Source organism: Ambystoma mexicanum, chromosome 1q (assembly GCF_040938575.1).
Source record: "Ambystoma mexicanum isolate Mex_15411 chromosome 1q, UKY_AmexF1_1, whole genome shotgun sequence".
Lineage (NCBI taxonomy): Eukaryota > Metazoa > Chordata > Amphibia > Caudata > Ambystomatidae > Ambystoma > Ambystoma mexicanum.
Genome location: NC_090922.1, coordinates 1,112,496,011 through 1,112,521,186, shown reverse-complemented (window position 1 = coordinate 1,112,521,186; position 25,176 = coordinate 1,112,496,011). Strand labels below are relative to the sequence as shown.

The 25,176-nt window shown below is 46.0% G+C and overlaps 1 protein-coding gene across 3 annotated transcripts in view; it reads right to left on the bottom strand.

Annotated features, from left to right (window-relative positions):
* FNBP1L (formin binding protein 1 like) overlaps window positions 1–25,176 on the bottom strand; it is a 1,167,050-nt gene that overhangs the window by 145,924 nt on the left and 995,950 nt on the right. For all 3 annotated transcript variants that reach the window (XM_069641836.1, XM_069641837.1, XM_069641838.1), the window contains one exon: window positions 17,272–17,366. In XM_069641836.1, the coding sequence (XP_069497937.1) occupies window positions 17,272–17,366 (95 nt within the window). The remainder of the gene's footprint in view (window positions 1–17,271; window positions 17,367–25,176) is intronic.

Here is a 25,176-nt window from a genome sequence, read left to right as displayed (position 1 = left end):
GACTACTACTACTTCTCACCTGCTGGGCTCTTGCTTTCCAGCCAGTTGGAGAGACGGGTCCGACGATCTCTCTAGTCCGATCCGACATGTTCATGCAAAACGCACAGTCCTTCATGTGCGTTTTGCCCTCGTGGAGGCAGTAAAGGCATTTCGAATGCTCGTCCTCCTTGAAAACATTTTGTAGGTTGCATCCAGGGCAGATCCTGAACAGATTGCCGGATGTCGAGCTTCCCTTCTCCTGGTCCATGTTCTTCTCATCCGCGATGTAGGCCTCAGAAACTTCTGGAATCCTCCAAGAAGTGTAACTCGACGAAAACTTCACCCTTGAAGGGCGTAGATAAATCTGAAACAGGTGCCCGTTGATCAGAAGTAGAAACGGTGGCGCTTGAAGCTCGATTAAACCAAAAAATGAGAAATCTCTTTAAAAAAGCGTAAAACGCAGTAAAAGCTCGAGAGCTATAGCACGAGGACTCCCAACACTTGAACGTGCGGTACAAATCTGAGGGTGGCTGCCAGGGGCGGGGCTTAGGGAGAGGGCAGTCATTGGTTGGGGACAGTATGACCCAGTGACCAGTGATTGGTTACTACTAAGAAAGACAGATCAGAAACGAAACTGATACTGATTTTTTCTTTACCGGGGATTCCCAGCCTGACGGGGAATATTCATGAGCATGTGAATCCATGCCAGACCCCATGCTCGAGAATAAGGGCATTAGGGGCTCTCAGGGAGGACTGCAGCATATGGCTGTGTTTTTTGGAAGAGTTCAATGGTGTGACCATGTGGCTGCTGGGGAACCGGTGTTCTGAGAGGTACATGTTTATTCGGACAAGTCGAGGGCTGGAGGATTTGGGGTGTACTGGGGGGTAGATAGTGTGCTGAGAACTGGCCACCACACTGGAGAAAGGGAGAGAAAATCATTGCGTTTTGGAGATCTTTTGGTTGCTGGGGGCATTGGCAATGAGGGGCAAGGAGCTGGAGAACAACGAGGTGAACTTTAATGTGGATAAAATGGCAGTGGTCAACATGTTGAAGACAGTCGGCCATTAATCGGAGGGTGTTCAGACTTTTGAGGGAGTTTGTGCTGCGGTGGAATATTATGTTTAAGATGACGCACGTGCCTGGAAAGAATAACGGCATGGGAGATCGCTGCAGTTAGTTCAGGGGTCGCTGGCTGCGAGCTCCCAGGTGGCGTACAGGAGAGCGTGGTTAGAGTTCCAAAAAGGGGCAGCACAGAGTTGGAAAGGGAGAGGTGATGCAGAGGGCAGAGGATGTGGTGAACCTCACTGGATTGCACAGAAAAGGGTTCGTCTTGGGCGACAATAGAGGGGAAGTTAGCAGGGATTGCCTTCTATGGCAAGTGGTTTTGGGGTTTCCTAGTGGGGCGAGTTAACTGGCAGGATGCTGGAAGGTTGGGCAAGGGAAAAGGGGCAGGTGAGTGACAACAAAGGTGGAGTTATTGGGGGGATACGTTGGTCCCTGTGGGAGAGGGACATGTTCAGGGCATGCTTTCATTGGTTGTTTTTTGGGGCTTTCCGAGTATCGCAGCTGGTGTCGGGGGCGGCTGATTGGGAGGATGATGTGTTCTTGATAAATGACTCTTTGGATATTAAGATAAAGAAGTCAAAGACGGATCAGAAGATCAAAGGGTTATGGGTTAACTTGGATTGGGGGGGGGGGGGGGGTGGAGGTCGGAGCCTGGCAGGAGCTGTGCCCAGTGAGGACGGAGTAGATGCTGGGGCAGTGCTGAATTGGTCTTCATACATGAGAGCAGGCAGGCGTGACGGCAGGACAGATCCTGCGGGTAATGAGGAAGGGATGGACTGCGATAGGCGAGTAGGCTGGGGATGTAGCGAGTTGGGTTTTTCTCTTCACAGATGTAGTCCAAGGGAAAGAAGAGATGGTGAGATGGTCAGAGGTGGGATCAGCCGTTACCCATGTTGGCGGAGTTGAAGGAGCAGCATGGGGTAGCCGTGGCACTGTTTTTGCACACGGGAGAGAACTATTTGGTCAGGGAGTCAGGGGTGGCATTGATAAAGAAGGTGAAGAGTTGGTTGAAGAATATATGGGCGGTGGTTGCAAAATATATTGGACGGAATTCATGCCAAAGAGGGTCTGGAGAGGGGGTTATAAAGAAGGGGCCGTGGAGCGCACACAGAAAAAGATCAATAAGGAGATAGGGAAAATTTGCAAGACCTGGGGGGTTCATACACAAGCATACCAGGATATGTTTTTGACTTATTTTGAGAGGATGAGGGTGCACCTGTCTATGATGGATGGTAACTAATATTACCTGCTGGATTTCAGGATGACGTTGGAAGAGGTGAAGACTTGGAGGTAAAAAGAGGGTGGGGGGCAGAAGGGAACACATCAGCGGAGTGTTTTTCTGGGTACCGGGGACATGGTCCTCTGGAGGATGGTTGGGGAAGCAGAAATGGTTATTAGCGCGGTAAAGGAGGGCGTTAGTGCTGTTTGCATGACCAGGCTATTCCAACAAGGGTGAAGAGGTATGAAGGAGGGGCGTGGGGAAAAAACGGGGGAAGAAGGGTGAGAGGAACAAGGATAATTAATTATTGGCTTGCTTACAACAATTAACCAACGAGCCAGGCTAGCGTTTTGTGTAAGCTGTGGCTTGTCACATTAAGAGACCTTTTCCACTACATGCAAGTGTGCGGGATTTTGTGCAGTTAAGCCCAAAAGGGGGGTGAGGTGGGCTACGCATGTGTGTTTCCCAGCTCCCCGGGGTGATTTAGGCACTACACCCCGGACAGAGTGCGGTTGCCAAGGATAGAGGCCCCCCCCCCCCTAGTATAAATTGGGGAGGGAAGGTTCAAGAGCAAGCAACGGTTGGGCGTGGTGTCATGTTGCCCTCCCTCCCTGGTTTTAGGTTATGGGGGCAGTTGGCATGTCATCAGGAAATACGGGGTTGGTGACTTACAGGGGGATGGTGGCATTGGTGTGACAGACTGGGGGAATTTAGGGCATGAGGTTGATGTGTTATATTGTTTATTGTTGTTGCTGATGTGGCTGGGCAACCGGGCTGTGCAACCAAGTGTAGGACGAAGGAGATGGGTGCTGAGGGGAGCATTTGTTGAATGGGGGGGAGCTGGGGACACAGTCCTTTGGAGGATAGTTGGGGAAAGCAGAAAGGGTTATTAGCGGAGCAAAGGAGGGGGTTAATGCTGTTTGCATAGACAGGTTGGTTGGGGCGGAGGGGGTGGGAGGGTGTAGAAGGATGAAGATTTATGGACCTTGGAGGGAAGAAATAGGGGAAGAAGGGTGGGAGGAATTGGGGGGAGGGCAGGGAACAAGGGTAATGAAATTATTATTTAATTATTTGTTTGGTGAATTGTTAATGGTCAGTCTGTAAGGCCAAAAAGCAAGGTTAGCCTTTTGAATAAGCTGTGGCCCGTCACATTAAAGCGACCATTTCCACTACACAGTTTGGGGTTTTGTGACAGTTTTGCCCGAGACAGCACAGGAGAGGCTTGGAGACATGAAGTGCTCATGTGCTGGCTTTAGAATTGACGAAGCAGAATCCCTTTCATCTTGAGTTGTGCCCAGCATAAAATAAACTCTTTAAATCTCCTCTGGATACCTGCAGTAGCTGACGTCAGCCAATTTCAAGTCCGGTTATCTGATGTGCAGTTGTCATGTATAATCCCAACTATTCACTGGGTCCATTAGTATTGGAATGAGCCCCGTGTGGCTGGGCTTGGCCCCCAGCCCCCTATGCATGCTGCAATAGAGCATTCATTGCACATTTACTTTGCAAAATAGCAAGTTTTCAGCGAGTGCAAACTCGGAATCAGACAGAACAATTTGATTCAATCTGAAACAGATTAACCAATACACTTATATTTTGAATCAACACATTTGACGGGAACATAGTCCGTGGAGTAACGTTGCTGAAAATGTTGGGGGGCACGGGGGACATGACATCTGAAAAAAAAATGCCCCATTCAAATGAATGGGGATAAAATCGTGTGCCATGAAAGTTGGGGGGGACAAACACCCCTGTACTCCCCTAAAATTACACCCATGAACATAGTGCACCTTGCGACTCTCTCTAGATGCACTTTCCTAATGTTGAATACGTTCATTCAAAATGGAAGTGGAGTCCGCATTCCAGAAAACCAGTTTCACAATGAGAAGAGTAGGAGTGCACAGGAGCCCCCTGCCAGCTTTCCCTTCTAGATCATGCTGTGCAGGGTGGGCGGGGGTCACTTTGCAGTGGTGTCTTAAGACTCACACTAGCGAGCTGCGTCACAAGCATGCCCAAGACCCCAGTAATCGGCACATGTTGGACTCTGGGCAGTAGCATTCTGGCACCCACCCACTGCAGGGAAGGCCTACAAGGCTATGGATGCTGAATTAGGGAGACTTAAAACCCACGTGTTTTCTGGTGTACTTATGTGCATGACACCGTGTGTAGTTGCACTTTCAGTCAGGGTGGCGAGGTTCCGTAAGTGTTTAAGGGGCAATGAGACACTGGATAGCCAGCGGGCCCTCCTCGGCTCTGAACTGCCAGAACGTCCTGACTATTCCTCGACCGCATACAGACAGACACGGGCGAGGGAGTGCCGCATACTCCACAGTTGGCTCTTTTCTCTTTGTTGATTTGCCTAACAGGGGCCACCGCAGCCCCCGCGGTGCGGGGGGCCCCGCAACCTCATGTCCAGGGAGGGGGCCCCACTTGGAGTAAAAAAAATAAAAATAAAGCTATATATATATGTTTCTTTTTGAATTCACTCTGCATTTATAAAGAAATTATTTCTGTAACAGAAATAATTTCTTCATGAAGGCAGAGTGAATACAAAAATAAAATTTCTTTTTGAAGTACGGGCACTACCCCCACCCAATAACATGAAGACCCTAAACTGGAGGCCTCCATGTGATGGGGTGAGGAAGCCCATGACTTCAAAAATAAATAGTTTATGGAAAATCCATCATTCCTCGTCTCTTATATGCGGAAGATGTAATCCTGATCGACCAAACCAAAGTGGGGCTTCAGCGTAAGTTATCAAATCTGGCAAAATACATCGAAGAAAATCACCTGGAGATAAAAAAAAACAAAAAAATGTATGACATTTGAGAAAAACCCGAAAAAATCTGCAAACATGGAGTCGTGGCACTTAGACAACATCAAAATTGAAAAAGTCAAAAACATCAGATACTTGGGTTTTGAATTAGACAACTCATCAACGGACCAGGCAATGCAAGCAGTACTCTGGGGAAAAAGCAAAAAGATTGAAAGCGCAAATGAGAACCCTTGATAGGAAGTTCGGCAAATTTTCGCTAAGCTATTTTCGCTATTAACTTCTACAAAATGAAACTTGTGCCGACGCTGGCTTTTGGAATGGAGGCCTCACTCTGTATTCCCCAGACAATATGGGTTAAAATAGAAGGTCTGGTCTGGAAAGCCGTCCTGGGGCTCCCAAAATCGACCTCAATAGTGGCTATCCGAAGGGAACTTGGACTAGTCTCGCTAGCCTCGACTGTTGACTTCAGCGCAATGAGACTATTCAGAAAAATTATTTTGGCCGATTCCCTTCCCATCTATTCATTAATCAAAGAAGAAATGGAACATGGTAACTGCATTGCATTTAAAAAGTGGGCTAAAATCCGAAAAGAAAGGTTGTCAGATATACTGTGCACAGAAACAGATTTAAAAGAAAACCCTGATAAAATCAAACGTAAACTCGAAGAAATGGACTGGATTCAAAACAATACAGACAGCAGCAGATAAACTTTTACGCCACCTACCTCCCACGTTTAACAAACCAAAAGTCCCAATGAATTATGTCAGCAAATTTCCAGAGAAAAAAAAAAGATTCTTGTTTATGAAAGCGAGATTAAATGTACTTCTGACTAAAGAAATCCTCTCAATTCGAGGTGTGGTGGAAAATCAGACCTGTCGATTATGCAAAAACACGGAGAGGGTGGAAACCCTCAGACATTTGGTTCTCAAATGTCCCATTACTGAAAAAAACAAAGCTATTTACCTGTTGCCGCTGAAAACGAACCCATGGATGACCCACAAAGACGACTTGTGGAATAGACTGATTTCTGGAGAAACCACAAGGTGGACGGTGGCTATGGCTAACCTAATCGAATTGGCTTTCAAACAGGTCAACGAGGCCTCATGCACGGATGCCACTTCAAAGCAGTGAGTTATGTAGCCCAGACAGACAGCCTCTCTGTTACACTGCGGACAACTAGTTTGATCTGTGGGAAGCCTTTTTTCCAGAGAAACCTGAGATGAAAGTCTTGAATTTTCTGAACAGAGAATTTAATGCACCTTTTGATAAAATTACAGGTTTTACCTGAATATAAGTCAAATAAATTTAAAAAAAAAGAAAAAAAAAATAGTTTATATTTGATGTAACTTTGCCTTCATAAAGAAATTATTTCCGTTATGGTTCAGTCCTTAACGGAAATAATTTCTTTATGAAGTCAGGGTGACAAAAAAAATATATTTTTGAAGTACTATGGCTTCCCTCAACCCCATGACGTGTGAGTGTATGGTGAAAGGGTGCACACAAATGTATGGGTGGCTGGGTGTGTGTACGGTGAAAGGATGCACACTTAAATGTACGGTGGCTGCCTGGGTGTGTCTGTATGGTGAAAGAGTGCACACTCAAATGTATGGATGACGTGTGTATATATGGTGAATGGTGTGTGCTTGTGTTCAGGGGCGCAATAAAACCTACATTTCAGGGGGCTAACCCTTCAAATGTTGGGAGAGGCGCTAACATCACGTGTGGTGGGGAGGAGCAAACTTATTTTCATGGGGGCATCTAACTTTTTTATGCATTTTAATGAGACTATTCTAGTGCAGCTTCAATGTTACAAGCAGTTAACTCTCTCCTTTAAGTCTGAAAGCACCCACTTATGGACTGCTGTGAGAATGACTGGTCTTCTGTTCCCTCTCTGCCCTTCCAATCACTCCGCTGGCATGCAAGTACTAACCTCACATCACAATTTCAATTGCCTAAAAAAATGTGGTATTTGAATGCAGGTACTAACAGTGAAATGCTGTACATTAGTAATTGCTGGGCCGGGCCCTTGTTAACAGCGAAACCCAGGTGCTGTTTAACATCTGTGTCCTTTTCTGTCCGACAACTGCTCTGTAGGTCAGCCAGGTCAAGTCAACATAGACCATAATTTCAGGGGTGGTGCACGGGGAGTGCTGAAGCCCCGTCAGCTCAATGGTGTTGCACCACTACTTGTACTTAATGCCTTGATTACTTATTGGTAATCTTCATTACTCCTAGCCCATTTCTTCCTCATCTCAGTACTTGTGTATGAGGCAGTACTTGTGTATGAGGCACTATGCCTCATACACAAGTACTGGGATGAGGTACATGAAGGTAATGCCTGCCTTAGCTACCTGTAATCTTCATTACTCCTAGTCCCACTCTTCCTCATACCAGTACTTACCTATGAGGCAAGGAGCCTCATACGTAAGCACTGGGACAAGGAAGAGGGACATGGAGGTAATTCTGGGCCAATGAGCTGATTTTGGAAGTTGGGGTAGGGGATGGGAGGAAGAGGGGATGTGTGGGGGGTGGGGGGTGGGATTGTGCAATAATTCATAATGGTCGTCCATGTCCATTCTAAGCAGGCATGATGTGTGGTAATAGTGGCTAGAGAGGCATTTTGGTGCAGCCAATCTAGTCATTCCTCAGTTTGGTATGACTTTTTTTAACTGGGCACTTTCCTGCTAAGTGCAACTACCTGGCTAGACTGGCATTTGGGTCCTGCCAGACTAGCCGTTTCTTACTGCAGCACTGTATATTTTTCTGGGCATCTGTGATAAAATTATATGATAAGTCATATAACAAGCTTGTACACAAATGTTTTTAGGCACGACAAGACAAGGGAAGGAAAACAGAGAGAGGACAAGACAAATGATCTTACTAAGCCTTGTGTCATTCAGATTGTGCAAGTGCAAGAACGAGAAGTGCAAGGGGAAAGGGGGAGGGGAAGTGCAAGGGAGGGGGGAGGAGAAAACAGGGCAGCAATGTTCTTAGTAAGTGCAGCCACGACAGCACGGCTCTGGGTAGTGCAAGGAGAACAAGGGACTGTAGGGTTACAGTTACAGCCCCTAACTGCGTGGTAGGCCCGGAGGCAGTGCAAGGGGGACTGATCAAGAAAGAGCCTGGACTCAGTGAGACTGAGGGTATCCAAGCAACCAGTTCGTACAGCAGACAGGTAGATCAGGTAGGTCAGCAGGGGAGGGGGAGAGTTAAAGCAGAGGAGAAGAGGGACGTTTTGAGCTGCTTCCAGAACTTCAGGTGGTCCGGCTCAAGTTTGGGAGGGGCAAGGAGGACATTCCAGAGGGAGGCACCTGCAGAGGAGAGAGATCTACCCCCCACTCTCGCCCTGGAGAAGCATCCAACCCTTAGGGCTCAAGAAGGAAGGTATTTTGGAACAGAGCATTGGATGTAGTGCGGATCCCAGCCCCAGAAAGCCTTCTGCACAATGCAAAGGGTCTTGAACTTGATCCTTGCAGTCAACAGGAGCCAGTGGAGAGATTTCATGGCTGGAGAGACAGTCGGTGGTCTTGAGGCCAAGGATAAGTCTTGCAGTTGTGATCTGGATTAGTTGCAGAGGGCGGAGAGTAGAGGAAGGCAGATTGAGAAAGTGGCTGTTGCAGTAGTCCAGCCTAGAGAGAACCAGGGCTCTGGAGACCGTGAGCTTCTGGGGGAAAGTGAGAAAGTGAAGAGTCCCTTTGAGGAGGTGCAGCTGGTAGTGGGACTTCTTGGCGACTTAGGAGATGTGAGGAGAGAGTGGAGTTGAAGATGACACCAGGAATGAGCAAGAGGAGAGTAGGCTGAGGGCAGCCTGAAGGAAAGCTGAGTGTCATCTGCATAACTCTGAAAGTTAGAGGAAAAGGCAGAGATCAGGTGGGCCAAAGGGGCCAAGAAGAGGTTGGAAAAAAAAAACAGGGTGAGAGGATAGAGCCCTATGGAACGCCACAGGTAGAGAGAGGTGGCAGAGTGAAAGGGACCAAGTTGGACCTGGGAGGGGCGGTCCAAGAGGAAGGAGGTCAGCCACTACAGGGCCTGATCCATGATGCCCAGGTTTTCACGGAGTACATTGATCAGGATGGCGTGGTTGACCATGTCGAAAGCAGAGGAACGTTCAAGGAGGATGAGGACAGAAGGAATGCTGGAATCAAGGTTAGAGATCAGATCTTCACAGGTGTGCAGGAGAGCAGTTTCGATGTCCCTGGCATCTCATAAGGCAGACTGATGGTCATGGAGGCAACCAACAGATTCAGTGTGGAGAGTAAGCTGGGAGATGGCCAGCTTTTCCAAGAGTATGGGAGAGGGGAAAGTTCCAGTGGTAAAAAAATGATGACAGAAATCGGCCAAGGCTGGAGCAAGGGTGTCAATATGGTCCTTGATGGTTCTGGAGGAGCGGGTGAGCACCTGTTTCGATGACACTTCCAAAGATGTGACTTGTCTAGAAACCTAGTCTGGTGTTAGCAGGAGGAGAAAGCAGGAGGAGAGGGAGAGATGGCCAAGGGGGGCCGCGAGAGGAAGAGGGAAAAGAAGAGGAGATCGTGGACAGGATGTCCCGAGTTTTAGCGGAGAAGCGAAGGCCAAAGCCGTACAGAGGGCCTGTTGAGGGAACAGGAGAGGTAGAGACCACAACAGGATTGGCCAGTTCCTTGCAGCTTTTAAAGAGTTTGGCTGTGTGCAGGGATGCAGGCTTGAATGTGTGCTCTCTTCTTGATAAGTATTATTGCTTCAACTGGTATTTTGGTGCAGCCAGTCTAGGTATGTCTAAATGTGGCCTGGCATGCTTTACTGCAATGTTATTACGGGTCTACACTGGTCTACATTGGGCAGCCAGTTGGACATGTTTTCATTGTGGCATGGCATTTTTAATAGCAAAGAATTAATGTTCATATGCACTGTTGGTGACTTGCATGTATTGGATTGTGTTACCCTACAAAACAATAGCTAACACTGGCTTTTTAGCCATTTTTTCTCAGAGTGTGCTGTATATTGCATTAAACACATTTATATCTTTCTCCTAGTGCAGTGTGCAGCATACCCCTTCAGCAGCACATTTGTGCGTATTGTGCAAGTGTGGTAATCCAGGCCGGCCCAGTGTGTGGCGCGACCCATGATTTGTTGCTGAGTTGGGGGGGGGCCCAGAGCATGGCCCGCAGGGGGCCCCCCAGATCCTGTGTTACGCCACTGCGGTGTAGGTTGATGTGTAGTTCATAAAAGTGTGCAGTTCATCTACACACAGCTTTGTGCATCCTCGTGTCACTGATTCGACCAATACTACACACGTTCAACAACAGTAATGAAATCAAGTATATGACCTCAAAATTACATTTTAAATTCAATTGATATTTTCTGTATTTGTGTTGTAAAGCTGTGCGCCAAAAATATATTTCGAAATTAATAGGCCATACCTAATTTTTGAATGGCAGTGCCAGCCTACCTACTCTAGTCGGGAACATTTAAGGACTTAAAGAATATCCTGAAAAGCTTTCCCATGAAGTAATTTACTTTATATGACCATGGCCATTTCATATAGTCTAGTAGATCAACCCCAGACAGGGGAAACGCCAACTCTGCCATGTCAGTATTTGGTACTCTCTGGCACGCGAGTTCAGATCCCTGCAGCAAGTGTTCAGCACACCAAGCTATATTATTGACCATGGTGGCACTCAAACCTAAACAGGTGACAACACTACGCAATTTGCATTACAGGATGAAATTGATTAGACTGGAGCTTAGTTTTCACTGCAGCCAGGCACCAGGCTCGAGCCTCAACAGCGCATTATACAGAATCATGAGGTGGCATTTGTTTTCTTGCAATGCTGCACGGATTTCTTTGCATCAGACAGTTGGGCGCACCCTCATCAAGACATCTCTGGATATAACTCGTGTTGGAAGGTGGCTATCAAGGAGCAGAGTGGTACTGTTCTCATCTAGCAGTGTAACTTGAATGAGATAGCAGGGTGAAAAGGGATAATTTTGGGGCCACTGAAAGGTAAATGGGGGCAGAACTGTGCCCTGAAGCTCGAACTATAGCTCAACTGGCACAAAATAACTTGGAACAGAAGAACTCGGAAATTGTGGTAAATCTTTACCCACCTCCAATTAAAAGTCAGCAGCCACCTGGAACCAAAATTAAATTGCACTGTCAGGAATGGGTGGTAGTGTCAGTGATATAATTCAGTCTAGTATTGGAGTCTACACCGTGCCGAGTAAGCCAAGCATAAGCCAATGTTCTGCAACACACGCTGCAGCGCCATGCCACGTTAAACTCGTGCCCATGGCGGATGAGCTCACCAATGCGCCTGCCAACAAGCCCTTTCCTTTTATTATGTACTCTCTCTGGTGTATCATGTTCACCTATCCTATCATCTGTCACTGTGATCAATTAGTAATTAGGTTCTGCACAATCGTTGTTCATCTTTCGTGAATGCAAAGCTAAACTCCTGCCACCAGATTATATCTTTTTAAAGACCTTTTTCTATAAATATTAAAAAAAAACATAGCAGATACACATCCTATAGTATAGAGGTCAAGTTCTCACTCCATATAAGCCAGGTCACGTCGTGCTATTTAAACGGCACTGATCTGTTAACAGATATATAACATACACATTACTTCCCTACCCCCAACCAAAGCAAAAAAAAAAAAACACTTGTGTCCAGGGCACAGTGTTGACAGGGGTATCGATTACAATTACTTAAAAGCTTTTCTGGTGTTGATTAAATTAAGCTTCAATTGTTGAACCTTCAATGAAGCTGTAGTGTTAGAAAGCCTCTGCAATTGAAACAATGTTACAAAATAATTGTTGGACTCTTAAGTAATGTACTGTTCATGTGGTTTAATTGAAAGCTCCCGGATCATCAAATTTAAAAACCAAAATGCAATGGTCCCAATATCGACATTAAGCTAATCTAGAACTTTCACGTTGACTTTTCCGGCTCCTGTTAAAAAACCACAACACAGACCGCACATTTATTTCCCCCAGCAGAGGATCAACCCAAAGATTCACCCGCTTAAAACCAATATGCACTGCTGGCACACATCCCGCTCCCCTCCAGCACCAAAAGACTGCAATAGTGCCCTCCCAGAACTCACCAGGGCTCTGGGCACAAATGAATCCAGCGACTTCATCAAGCTAATATCTTTCCTCTGCCCCTCCACTAATGGCACTGCCCTCTTCTCACCCAATACCATCAGGTTCAGCAAGCAGCACCCTCACTGCCATCCTCCCTACCTGTATTCATGTCAAAACAAAAAAGGTTGTATCCAGTGTAAAAGGACCCAACAAAGGCCATCCTACTGAAATTCCTGACAACGCTTTATGCCTACAAGAGGGAGGGACTAGAGTACACTGAATTGTCATTCAGTCTTAAGATGGCAATTCGAGTTTTCACCATGGTCATGTACCCTTGTGGGTATTATGCATGAGGAAGGGTGAAGCTGCATCTACATTTAAACGACAGCCTGCCATGCATCATTAGGAGCACAATCATTAAAAAAAAAAGAAACGGAGTGCAGGAATTTACGAATCTGGAAAAATGTTATCTAATGCCAACAGTGAACCTGGAATGGGGCAGTATTTCTTCTGACAGATGAGCAAAGGAACTTGTTGCACGCTCCATTGCAGATCACATCAGAAGAGTAGAGGTTTTGATATGAACAGATGTTATGTTAACTCTATTTATAGAGCACACTGTGGCCCGAGGGCATCATGGCGCTGGTGTGAGAGACACAAACGGTAAAGTACAGCGAGGGAAGGAAGCTAAAACAAAAAAGGTTTTTAGTTGGTGGCAAAACGAAAGATCATCAACAACGCGGAAGAAGGGTGGAAGACTATTCCACAGGACCACTGCAAACTCTGAGAAGGAACGGCTGCCAATCCTGGTCTGCCGAAATCTGGGTACCTGAATCAAAAATAAATAAAATCAGACGCAGTGCGCAAGGCTCGAGAAGGAGTATACCGACAGAACCTATCCTGCAGAAACTCAGCACCCAGGTGGTAAAACGGAAATTGTACCAGAATATCACCTACACAATTCCATTAGATGGTAGTGGGGGGGACAATAAAGAAAAAAAGTAAAAAAATAAAATAAAAAGGTCCCTGCAGTGCCAGTTCCAAACTGAAGCCGCAGGGATAGAGAAGAGTCGGAGGTGCTCACACACAAGTGTACCACTGAAAAGGTAAGTGGGTAGGCGGGTGTGTAGTGGGATGCGGGGAACAAGAGATCTATGTGATCACTACACCATGCCAGCATTTTTTTGGTCGACATTATGGGAAGCACAGTGATTTTTTTTGCAATGTTTTTATTGCCATTTATAGTTAACATTCTTCTTTTAGCATCTCAATTTAACATCATTTCTATGCATACATATAAAATCGATTAACATCTTATTTAAATGGGAAGCACAGTGATCACATAGATCTGTAAAAAGCCCTGTGAACAATACAGAGTGATTTAAATTGAATTCGACGATTGACAGGGATCCAATGGAGTATATGTGCAGGCTGGGAAAGAGTTACAGTAGTTTAGGGGTTGAAAAACAGACCACCACCACAGGGTCCAGTAGGTCAGGGGGCAGGAAAGGAAGCACCTTTCTAAGGATTTTAGGCTTAAAATAGCCTCCCTGACAGACAGAGCTAACATGGGCGCCCATAGAGAGGGTGGCCGTGATCTTAATACCAAAGTCCCTGACGACGGTAACTGGTTTAGGAAACGCACCAAGGAAAGGGGGCCACAGCTCAGGCGTCCAAGCCGAGGTCTGCGAGGGGGCTCCCACGACAAGCACCTCTGTCTTATCACTATTCAATTTAAGCCAATTTCTGACTAATCCAATCGCCAATAGCGGCCAAACAATTCCTGATGTTGACAAACTCCTCAGAAGGGGCAAGCTTGAAAGGAACCACAATCTAGGTATCATCTGCATAGATAAAGCAGCAGAGGCCGAAAGATTGAATGAGGAAAGCCATTGGCCGCATATAGACGTTGAAGAGAAGCGATAGAGCTGAGCCTGGGGAACTCCACAAGTGACAGAAGCAGGGGGAGAAAGAGATAGGCAATGATAAAGGTCTGTCAGAAAAAAATAAAACCAAGCCAGCACAGGGCCGGAACAGCTGCAGTCATCAGCCTTTCAGTCAAGATCTAGTGCTCAATGGTGTCAATTGCCGCTGATAAATCAAGTAGAATCAGGGCACCGACGCCGGCACCCTGGTCAGTGAGCATAGCCAGGTCATCCATGACTGAGACCAAAACAGTCAGTCCCTTGTCCGGGACGAAATCCGGACTGGAAAGAATGCAAGAAAGAAGATTCTTCCAGAAAAGAGGAGAATAGAGGGGTGACCAGGAGACTCCAAAGTTTTCATCTAGAAAGGGAGGAGCAAAATAGGGCGATTGTTTACTGGGAGCACACAGCCTTAAAGCGGGCTTTTTCAAGAGATGAAGGGCTAAAGCATGCTTCAAAGCCGGCGGAATGAAGCCGGTGCTAAACAAATGGTTGATTGCCTTAGTCAACAGAGGAGTAAGTTCAGCAATGCAAGTTTTCATCACAGAAAGCGGAATGGGATCCAGAGGGGAGGTTGACTTACGTTTGGAGATGGCCTGAGTGATATCTTTAGATCCGAATACAGGGAAGGAGGACCCGGAGTGAGTAACCAACTGAGCGGTGGGAAAATTACACTTGGAGGTTATGAGTGGGAAGCAAACTGGGAATAGTAAGGCAAAATCAAATTTAGTAATCAAGAAAGCTAAGGAGTGGCATAGATCCTGTGAGGGCATCACAGAAGTAGAGAGAGGGGTCCTAGTAGAAAGACGGTACAGTTTTGAAAAGCTCCTCGGAGTGGTTAAGGGCTGACTAAATTTGGCCCATAAAAAATGACATTTGGCTTCAGAAATGACACAGTGGTATACCCGTGAAGCCTGTTGAAAAGAAACTTTAGCTAAAGGGCAATAGATGCTCCAGCGTCTTTCTGCTGGATGACGGCAGAGACTAAGTTCCGCAAGGTGAGGGGATTACCAGGGCTCAGAAGGGCTGGCCCACGGTTTAGATGAAGAGTGACTAGACGGTCAGCTACAGTAAGAAAAGCCTGGGAGATGGCAGACATGTCAATATCATCAAGAGAAGAACACAACATTTTAACCACATATTGAATAATACCAGCATCGATGGCCTGCCATCTCGCCATTCAGGGGGACGATAAGCCAGAGGACAAGAAAGAGAAATGGAAGGATCATATGATCCATCCAGGGGAACACTTTAACCGGTGGAGGGTGAACAAGTCTAGTGTGATGCTTAAGTTATGGGTTGGCCCAGTAACTAACTGCTTGAGTAAAAGATCATTCATAGCAGACATAAAACTGTCATGCATTGCAACAGATAGCTGCAAAGAATGCAAGATAAAGTTTCCTAGAAGCAATAGATCAGAATAGCGATGTGAAAGGTCAGCTGCTAGTTCAAGAAAGGCAGGACAGAAGAGGGATGGGGGTGGGGGAGGGTGTTACCCTCATTTGCATGTTCGCCGAACCAAACAACCAACATTGTGTCCCCAGGCCCCACATACCCCCCCAAACTCCCACAACACAAACCCACCTGCTCACGGTGGGGCTAAACCTGTGCAGTCTTTACGATGCAGTCTCTTGTCTACGATCAACAGATCACAGGCAAAATACTGTATACCCTTTTAAGGTATAAGGAAAACAACCACTACAGCTTCAGCAGTCCAATCCCTATCCTAGGAACTAAAGTTCAACAATGTCCCAGGTAAGTAACCCAAATTAGAGTAGGTTTAAGATACTTGCCAACAGATCTCATGGTTCTCCTTGATGGAATACATGCTTGATGCATCAGTAGTCCTAGAATCGATGCAATAAGTTTGTATTATATGAAATGTGCTTGTCCTGGGTAGGGAATGGGCAGATATCTATTCTAGTCATCCAAGGAGACCATGGGGCAGGATACCTAGAAGCAAAGCTAGACCAGGCCCGATCTGATCAAATCTACAAAGATTTAGCACTGGTCTGCTGCATTTTGGGCCTTTTGTCAACATATCAATTCAGTAGCATGTCCTACATAGATACTGTTCACAATTTCTAGGCCGCAAGAAAAAACACTGTGCAAGGAAAGGAAAGAAGCAGTAGGAGATGCTCTAGCTTCTTCAAATGAGGGAGATTTTACCAGAAGGATATCTTGAGGCCCAAGGTAAGCTAAGTGCCCATAATGAAGCCCAGACTTTGCACACATGGATTTGAGGATGGACAAGATCCTAAGGCAGAGTTCCAAGGGTTGCACAATGTTAAACGTGGGGACCTCAGCTTTACTGGGGTGAATTTTCAGGAAGGAGTGAAGTTTGTTGGACACAAGGTCCTGGTTCCCAGACAGTGTGTTGGTCTCATCTCATAATCCATTGAAAAACACTTTTGGGCCACTAAGAAACGTCTATGGACTGACAAGCTTGTAAAGCACTCTTCTTGGGTGCCATCATCTCAGTTTGCGGGTTCGGAGATCTAGAGTTGCTCTTCATACTGCCTAATTTTAGAATGTTACTAATTGTGCTGGAGTTTAAATGATGTCCATAGTGTAGGCAAGAACTGTTGATTTCAATACAGGTGTGGTGTTACCAACAATCCATCCAAATCTTTGTTAATTTGAGAGACAAGCTCTATTTGTTAGATGTTTTATAGGAAGGGTCTTAAAAAGTGACAGCATAGGTTTAACCCCGCTCTCTCTGCCAGTTGGCAAGGCAGAGCAGGGGTTAAAGTCAGCAATAGCTGCTCATCTTTGGATAGCAACTATTGAAAAAGCTAATCAGTTCTTGGGTATCGCACTACCACCAGTAGTGCAAGGTTGATCAGCAGGAAGTATGCCGGCTTCTTGGATGGGACTGGTGGGAAATCTACAGCTACGACAGGACCTCCTACCTGTGTTTCACATTACCAATGTAGGCGAGGACTCCAGGGACGCAATGTGCTTTTGAAGGACCCTGTGTCTCCAGGAGCACAAATAATGGAAAGTTAACATCCAGCTCTGTGTTGTGTCCTCTACAAACTAAAAATTTCAAGCGCATGACATCACTAACCATGAGCAGTGCAAAGAAGTGAAGCACACAATCCCATCGTCCCATTTCAAGAAGTACTATAGCACACAATTATACATTCGCCACTTCAAACAGGAATACAGCACACAACTCAAAATGCATTTCTTAAGAGGTAGAGTATGCAAGGGATTAAGACATGAGAAAATAGGTACCTCTCTCGTCCTTGGGCTACAAGATGGTTCACATCACTGCTGTGCCTTCGATCGCCTCTGCTAACAGTTTTGCCTTCAACTTCAGCCAGCCAGCCCTGAATAAAAAAAGCAAAAACTGTTTTACAAATCCTAAACGGTAATGCACCCAATAGCCTCCTGAACACCTTTGTATACTACTACTTTGTACTGACTAATTGCATACTCAACATCCGGAAAATACAGTTTTCATAGTATTAGCACTCATGGGTGATTAGGGAGATCAGGTGCCCAGGGACACAAGAGGAATTCGACAGAAACCGGCCAGGATTCTTCCATGTAATCTACACCTCTCCAGCAGGTTTTCTAGCGCCAGTCTTGGGCTGTGCCTTTGTGACAAAATAACTTCTGCTCTGCAGGAGTATTGGGGTGAGTAGGTATTGAGCCACTTACACGGCCCTCACCCCTCTACAAACCACCAGAGAGCCCAATCAAATGTAAAATGGCTAGTCAAGAAGAAGGATACCGCCTTTGACTTTTGTGGTAACGACGTGGGCCGAAGTAACGCTAGTCTCAAGGGTGCCGTGAATGTGATTCACTAGTGACCCAAACAGCAAAGTATCACAATTCGAAAAGGACATTTCTAATCAAAATTCTCCAACAATATATTTTGAACACACCTCCAAAATGCCAAAATATCACATTTCTGGGCCGACCCTCACCCTCTCCTGTGTTTTTGGGCTATTCAGTAAACCGGGGGGTTTCAAACCCCAAGCCCTTCTTTCATCCCCCTTCACTCCCTTCCCCCACCACACATTCCCCTCAGTCTCTTCCACCATCTTATACATTTTTACCCGCACCACGGCCCCCTCCCTTTTTCACTACATTCACCCACATGTCCCTCACATACATGTACAGACACATGCACACACCAAAATAAGCACTTGCCTTACTCCCAAGACGTCCCTCGCCTGACCCACCTGTCAGCCCATGCACGCACTCGTGTGCGTCGCAGGGAGCAGCTGTCATTCCAAAGATGGCTGCGCACTGAAGAAGAAGGCATAGTCGGATGGAGCAAGAAAGTACAGGGAGGAGTGGAGAAGGTGTTTGATTATGGGGTAGGGAGGTGGGTGAATAGAGTTTTAACTATTGATTTAGAAAGACCAAATTACTGATTTTAATCGGTCTTTCTAAAACAATATTTTTTTCTGGGTAAAGTAAATCTACATTTTCACTTAATACCCCAAATCTGTGAAAAGAACAGATGATATGCAAGAAGAGGGTGATCGGCGATGTCAATGCTTTTACAGTAAAAAGTTGAACAGTGACAGAACTAATCTCTAGGGCCCAAAATGGACCAATGGGGCAGTTATAGGTCTATGGTATCTTCTTTGCGATTGGACTATGGCAAGCCCAGCGGCTCGTGCGGTTTGAGACTGTATGGGTGCAGTGGTTGCGTTGTCCTAGATAGAGAGCGGTGTCGAGCAGGATCAAATGGGAGCTTGTTGCGGTTTGAAGTCGATGGTTGAAGGCAAGCAAATAGTGAGGGCCACCAGGATCAGTTTGACAGTTCATCCCAAGAGGCTGGAGATAGGACACACACTGGTTTACGGGATTTGTCCGATGAAGTGCTCGGAGGAGCTGCAGATAGAGAGAGAGCCACCAAGGTTGAGTAGACAGTAAGGACTCTGGCGACTGGATGGTCAGGGCTCGAGGATCCCCCAGGTTCAGTTTGACTGGTGAGGACGATAGTCAGCAAAGATGCTGGTGGGGCGAGCGGCAGTCCGAAGGTGGCAGATACAACAAAAAGCTTCTGGATCAAGCCAATGTAGCTAATGTGCTGCAGCGGCAAACGGGTGCAAACGTGCAGTTTGAGTTCAAAGAGCTTAGCAAGTGCCATAGGCAGCTCCTGAGGGTCCTACTGGTTCGGGATGCGGTCAACCTGGTTCAACAGGTCTAGGCTCTCAGAATGCTGCAAGCCCCCTTTGGGGTCTCAGGGACAATATCAGTCCTTGTGGTCAGGCTCAAAGAAAGAGAAGATAGCTCACATTTACCACTATGAGGTCCTGCGCAGCAGTGTGACTGTCAGAGATGCAAGCCTTGCTCCAGCAGCAGGTTTGCCTCCAATGTGCCATAGAGATGGGTAGGAAACGGAGTTCGCCTCTGCTTTGGACATTCTGTCTTCACCTCCCTGGTGGAGGTTTCTGGGAAGTCAACTCTCCCAACAGAGGTCCAATGAAATTCTTTGCTGGTGTTTGTTCCAAAGTGAATCTGAGAAGTGCGGAGAGGCTCCTTTTAAAGGCAAAAGCCCCCAGGCAATTGGGCTACAGCATGTCTGCTCATGTGGCCACATTCCTGTCCTTCAAACAAGTAGACTTTGCCTTTTGACATCACATCCGAAGATCTTTGCGCTACAGGAAGTGGGGGCAGGAAGGAAAGGTAGTGTGGAGAGAAAACATGGTTGGACCTTCCGCCAGCTGTAAAGAGCTCCCTCTGTCTACACTATCCCAGTCACCACCTCAACAGAATCAAAGACCTTTCAGTATGCAGCACCCTGGTGTGAGGTCAAGCCTTGTGTGAATGGATGTGCTCTTTGATTTCTATTCTAAGGACAGCTTCCGATAGAGTGACTGCCTCTACGTGGGGGGCTGGGGGGGCACTTACCTGCCTTCACAAAAGAAAAAAAGGCAATCCCCAATGCTACAAGTCCCGCTAGCAGCAGCAGGGATAACCTTTTCTGCGAAGAATACACAACCTTCTCACCACTGAGCTGAGTTCAAAGCGCTGACATGTGTGCTATCAAACTGTTGTGGGCGCAATAACGAGAGTTACCATCCACCATACTATAACTCAGGATTGGCTTACATTCAAAGATATATCCTCCACCAGAAAAATCATAATGATCGGGTTTTGGTACTGAGGTGCAAGCCTTAAATGCCCCTCCCTGCACTGCAGAGATTTGCCTGTCACTAGCTGTCAGATTGGGCACCTGTGACCACTGAACCTGCTCTGCGCCACTGGAGAGCAGGCGCTGGAGATCAGGCTACTGATGCAGAGGGACACATGTGTCCACTATCTTTTGGCCTGGAGCTTATGAAAGGGGAATCTGATCAGAGACATAATTACCATAATAAAAATTAAAAAAAGCCATGGATTCTACACCATTGCCAGATGGTAATCCTTTAAAACCTTGTAGTTCCCCCAAACCCCTATTCCCCTGCACCAGCAAACACCGCCTCCTGCCCCCCCATCCACACTGCCTACCCATTACCTCTTGCTTGCTCTGCATCAGTGTCCACCTTATTGTGCCGCACAGTTGTAGAATCAGTGAATGGTCACAAGCTCCATTTACTATTTGCACCTGTCATCTTAGTTTGTAGTTTATTTCAAAGGGTAATGTGTGCCTGCTGTATGCATGCAGTCTAAATTCCCTTAAACCAATTTCCCGTTAGCAGCCTACATGCTTGCCTGGGGTGCCTATAGTGAATTCCCAGGAGAGACGGTGGACACAGGTGATAACAATCCCCAAACCATACCAAGGCTAAGACTAGTGCAGTACTTTAGCTCTCCCTCTGCCCATCCACCCATCCATCCATCTGAGCACCCAGGCGTGGTCATCTGCCATCTGGGACATTGGAGTTCACATCTGCTTCAGTATGAATCAGGTTTTGCCAGCCGAGGAGAATGCCCCTTCTGAAGAATGCCACTACACCAAACAAAGTACGCTGTTGGCCCAAGGAAGGGGGGTGCATCCGTACCCCAAGAGTGGGTGAGAGACCAGACACTCCAAGAAGAGGGTTAAGAGCAGATAACCAAAAATGGGGTGAGAGATGTAATGCATGTGACTGGACCCCAGGGTGGGGTAGAAGAAACAGAACCCTTGGGCAGGGTGCAAGAAGATTCCAGAGCAGGACAGGCAAAGCCCATCCCCAAAGAGGGGAGGAAGCAACAAACCCCCAGGCAGGGTGAGAGGAGAAATAGCCCAGGGTGGGGAGAGAGAATCCCAAGGCGGGGTTGAAAGAAACCGTAATAGGGGGCTGCGAGACCACAGCCCGACTAAGACTGAATAACTATCCTTACATGAAAAGAGGAAGAATAAATAGGAAGAATGAACAGGCATTACTTTGAACTGTAACAAGTCGGCAAATGGCCTGTGAGAAACCAGCAATACATTTTGATGGGGGGAGGGGGTTAGAAACAGCTGCCACCTCAAGGGTGGAGAGAAAATCCCATTTCCAGCCCTTTTTGGTTGAGTTTATGTTAAACCTTTTTGTCAGTGGTAGGGACAGAACTTAGGTTAGATTGGGATTTGGAAAGACTACTGAATTGTGTTGAAAGACAACCTGACTAGCACTCATTTATTGTTTTCTTTCAGATAGGGCCAAGAACGCCTATGAGTAGGTACAGAATAGGCCACCCTTCTTTATCCCTTAACCCACCCCATATAGTTTTTTAACCCAAAATCTGACATAATTTTTTTTCTTGTTATTAACTTTTTTCGTTATTTGTATTTCGTTATAATCACTGTAAACCTATTTAAAATACTGCCAAAGAGCCCCATTAGCGCAGTATATTTCAACGGCTAATTAACGTTAGGGTTGATACCATACACCAATTGTATCACTTGTTAATTAATCAACATAAAATTTTACTGACCATCCAATCAGTCCCCTTATTACGTTTATAAACTTAAGACATCAGGCACAGTATCGAAGAACTGAACTCTACTAAAGTTCGTCAAGTTCTATCTCAGTTTCTTGTTAACCTCTGGCCACCAGGTATATGGAGGAATAGTCCTAATCAAGTGTCAGTGCACAACTTCTAGCTGCCTTTCTCAAATAGTAGTGTAAAGATAATACAATTAAAGTGCAATAGTTTCCCTTAAACTATCTTTTCCTATATTCAACTAAGCAATACAAATCTTACCATAATGCACCATTTAAAACCATCATAGGATAGTACTAACAAAATGTCACTGCATAAGTCATAGCTGCATTTATCATGCGATGTGAACATAATTCAATTGAAGTGCAATAGTTTCCCTTTAAGAGTTGTGTCCTAAAAATATTCTTACCATAACTCACCTCTTAATACTATTGTACAAATACACATTCTGAATATGAATGCATAGAAAGGGGCATCTCCCATAGATTAACAATCATGAAAATACATTTTAAATGTATCCAACTCCGAATATGATATAAAGATGTTTAGATTATCAATTAGGAGGCATCTTGTCTAAATGGGGTTCAAAATCTCCTGTAGATTTTGTAGACTAGTATACCAAATGGGTTGTGCTCTCACTGGCCCTACCCACGCTTCATGGCATCTTTTACCTTACTTTTGCATCTTTTGTCATCCTTTCTGGGTTGTGCGAGAGCTCCCCAAGGCCAATATTGTATGCCATTAACTTGATTGGCCCAGGTATAAGCCCCGCTTTACCTCATTGTCCAAGATGATCTCTGAGCTAGTTTTTATATAACTGCAGTGACTGGGACATCCAAGCCATATCCAAGAGAGAATGGCCTGCTAACAATCTTTTTACGAATATTCATATGGATACATAAGATTCTTTTTTAAAAGATCTCAATTTTCCTTTATTTTCAGCTCCCACCCCCATAGCTCTACTCCATATGTGGCGCATGTGACGGTCTGTTTATTATATATTCCCATTGTTGCCTAAATGGATCTTCTCCGCATAACCCACACCAAATTTGGCAACCTTATGGGCAGAACTTACCACAGCAATGTTACTTCTTTCTTTCTGAGCACTCCCGCTCCCTGTATGATCCAATCAAAATCATACACAGTCAAATTCATTAACTACCTCTATCCACACCCCCAACAGATGTAAACGTAATGATTTGATTTTCTTATTTTTTCGGGCAGCAGACCATAGCTTTACATTTTGCCACATTAATCTCCAGCCCCTTTTATCACATAATTTTGGGAATAAATATAGCAATTTTTGCAATCTGGTTGGGGAGAGATTAAAAGAGCATCATTGGCATATAGTAGAACGCCCATTTTCCGCCCTTTAAAGTCTGGGCACCCACCTCCAAATTACTGATTTTGTCTGCAATCTCACGGATTTAGAAGCAGAATAGTGTAGGGGCCAGTGTACATTTCGAAAAGCTCCTTTCACCGCTGTTGGTTTGCTGTTTGTAGCTAGTCTCTGTTCACTTGGCCAAGGGACATGGGGGGGGGGGGGGGAGAGGGGGAGAGGGGTTGTTAGCCTTTTTTATCAAATCATTCTGGAAATATGTCCAGCTGTTCGTTCGGAGGGCTTATCTGCTAGGAGCCAACGTAGAAGAGTGACAGCTGCAATAAACGAGGAGAGGCTGGGGGTGATTAGCTAGGCAAGTCTCCTCTGTCAGAGTAGGCCTATACCTCACACCCACACTTCTGTTCAGAGCAGGGGTGCAATCCAGTTTCACGTCTTTCTGAATGGAGATGTTGGACCTCTCACGGCTCCTTGCAGCTAAAAGTGTTGATAACATCCACAATTAAGCTTGTGGAACTTGAGACTGGAATCTCCAAAAACTCAAGACCACCTGAAAGAGGCAGGAAGATTAATGCATCACCAGTTCAGTGGGTTCCATGTGTTAATTTCCCCACAGAAATATCGCCATACAAGGATGGCGCCATTTTTTGTAGCAATATTAACCCATGGAAACTTCGGTGTCATCTTTCCCACCCAGGCCCTGTGTTCGGGTTGGAAGGAGGGGTTTGCAAAAGGGATGGAAAAATAGGAAGAGATGGACCCCGTGGAAACACATAGGCCCCTGAGTGGGGCAAAGAACCCCCTAATAAGGCTGCAAGCTCCACTATAGGCAAGGCTATTGTAATAAGGACCCACTAAAGCCTTTAGTACCATGCAACTGGAGACCCCCCCCCATGTCAGTTGGGGTGAATGGAGAAAGAGTCTGAGGTAACAGCTCCTTAATGAGGTATTTTTTTTTAACTCCTTTTTATTAGTGGTCACATTAAGGCCATTAGCACCACAGCACATCAGTTCAACTGTTACAGCAAGAGTAAAATATCTGTTACATTTCACATAGCAATATTATGGCGACAAGTCAGCATCAGTAATCATATTGCATAGGTAGACTCTGAACGGGCCCCAAATGTCCTTAGGTCTGCATGCCGAGGGTCGGGTCAAAACAAACTGTTCCTCTGACTCGTTGACATGTGTCAATTCTTGTAGGAATTGGTTCATGGTGGGCGGAAGAGAACTTTTCCATTTCTGTAAAATACATTTTTTGGCAATAGCGCATGAAATGTTAATCTTCTAATTTTTTCTGACTGCTTGCCAATGTCCCCAAACAAGTACTTCTGGGGAGTCAAATCGGGGGGCACCTCAGTAATTTCTTCCAACAGCTCAGCCACCGCCCTCCAGAATCCCCTCAATCCCGGACAGTCCCAGTACATGTGAAAGGATCCAGCTTGAGGAGCATTACATTTAGGACAAGCGTCAGAGGTGTCTGGTGCAAACCTTGCGATTTTGGCCGGTGTATAATGTAGCCTGTTCAGGATTTTAAATTGGATCACCCTCAGGCCAGCATTAAGCGAGACCTTCTTGGATAACGCACAATATCTGGCCCATTTCTTCTCTTCAATGGGCCCTTGTAAATCAGCTTCCCACTGCTCCTTTATCTGATTCAATGTGGTGGTATGAACTTGAACAGCTGTATATAGCCTAGAAATCCCCAGGCTGTTTTTAGATGTTACTAACTGCACACATGGATGCGGTGGGGGTTCATCCGGGAAGAGAGGCCACCTCTTCTGGAATGCAGATCTCATACGGTAATATTGCAACGTTTTCAGCGGTCCACCCCACAGTGCCCTCAGAAATAGACCCAGGTCCACAAAAACACCATTAGCAAACATGTCACCCAGCTTCATTTCCCCGTTAGGGTCCCAGGACTC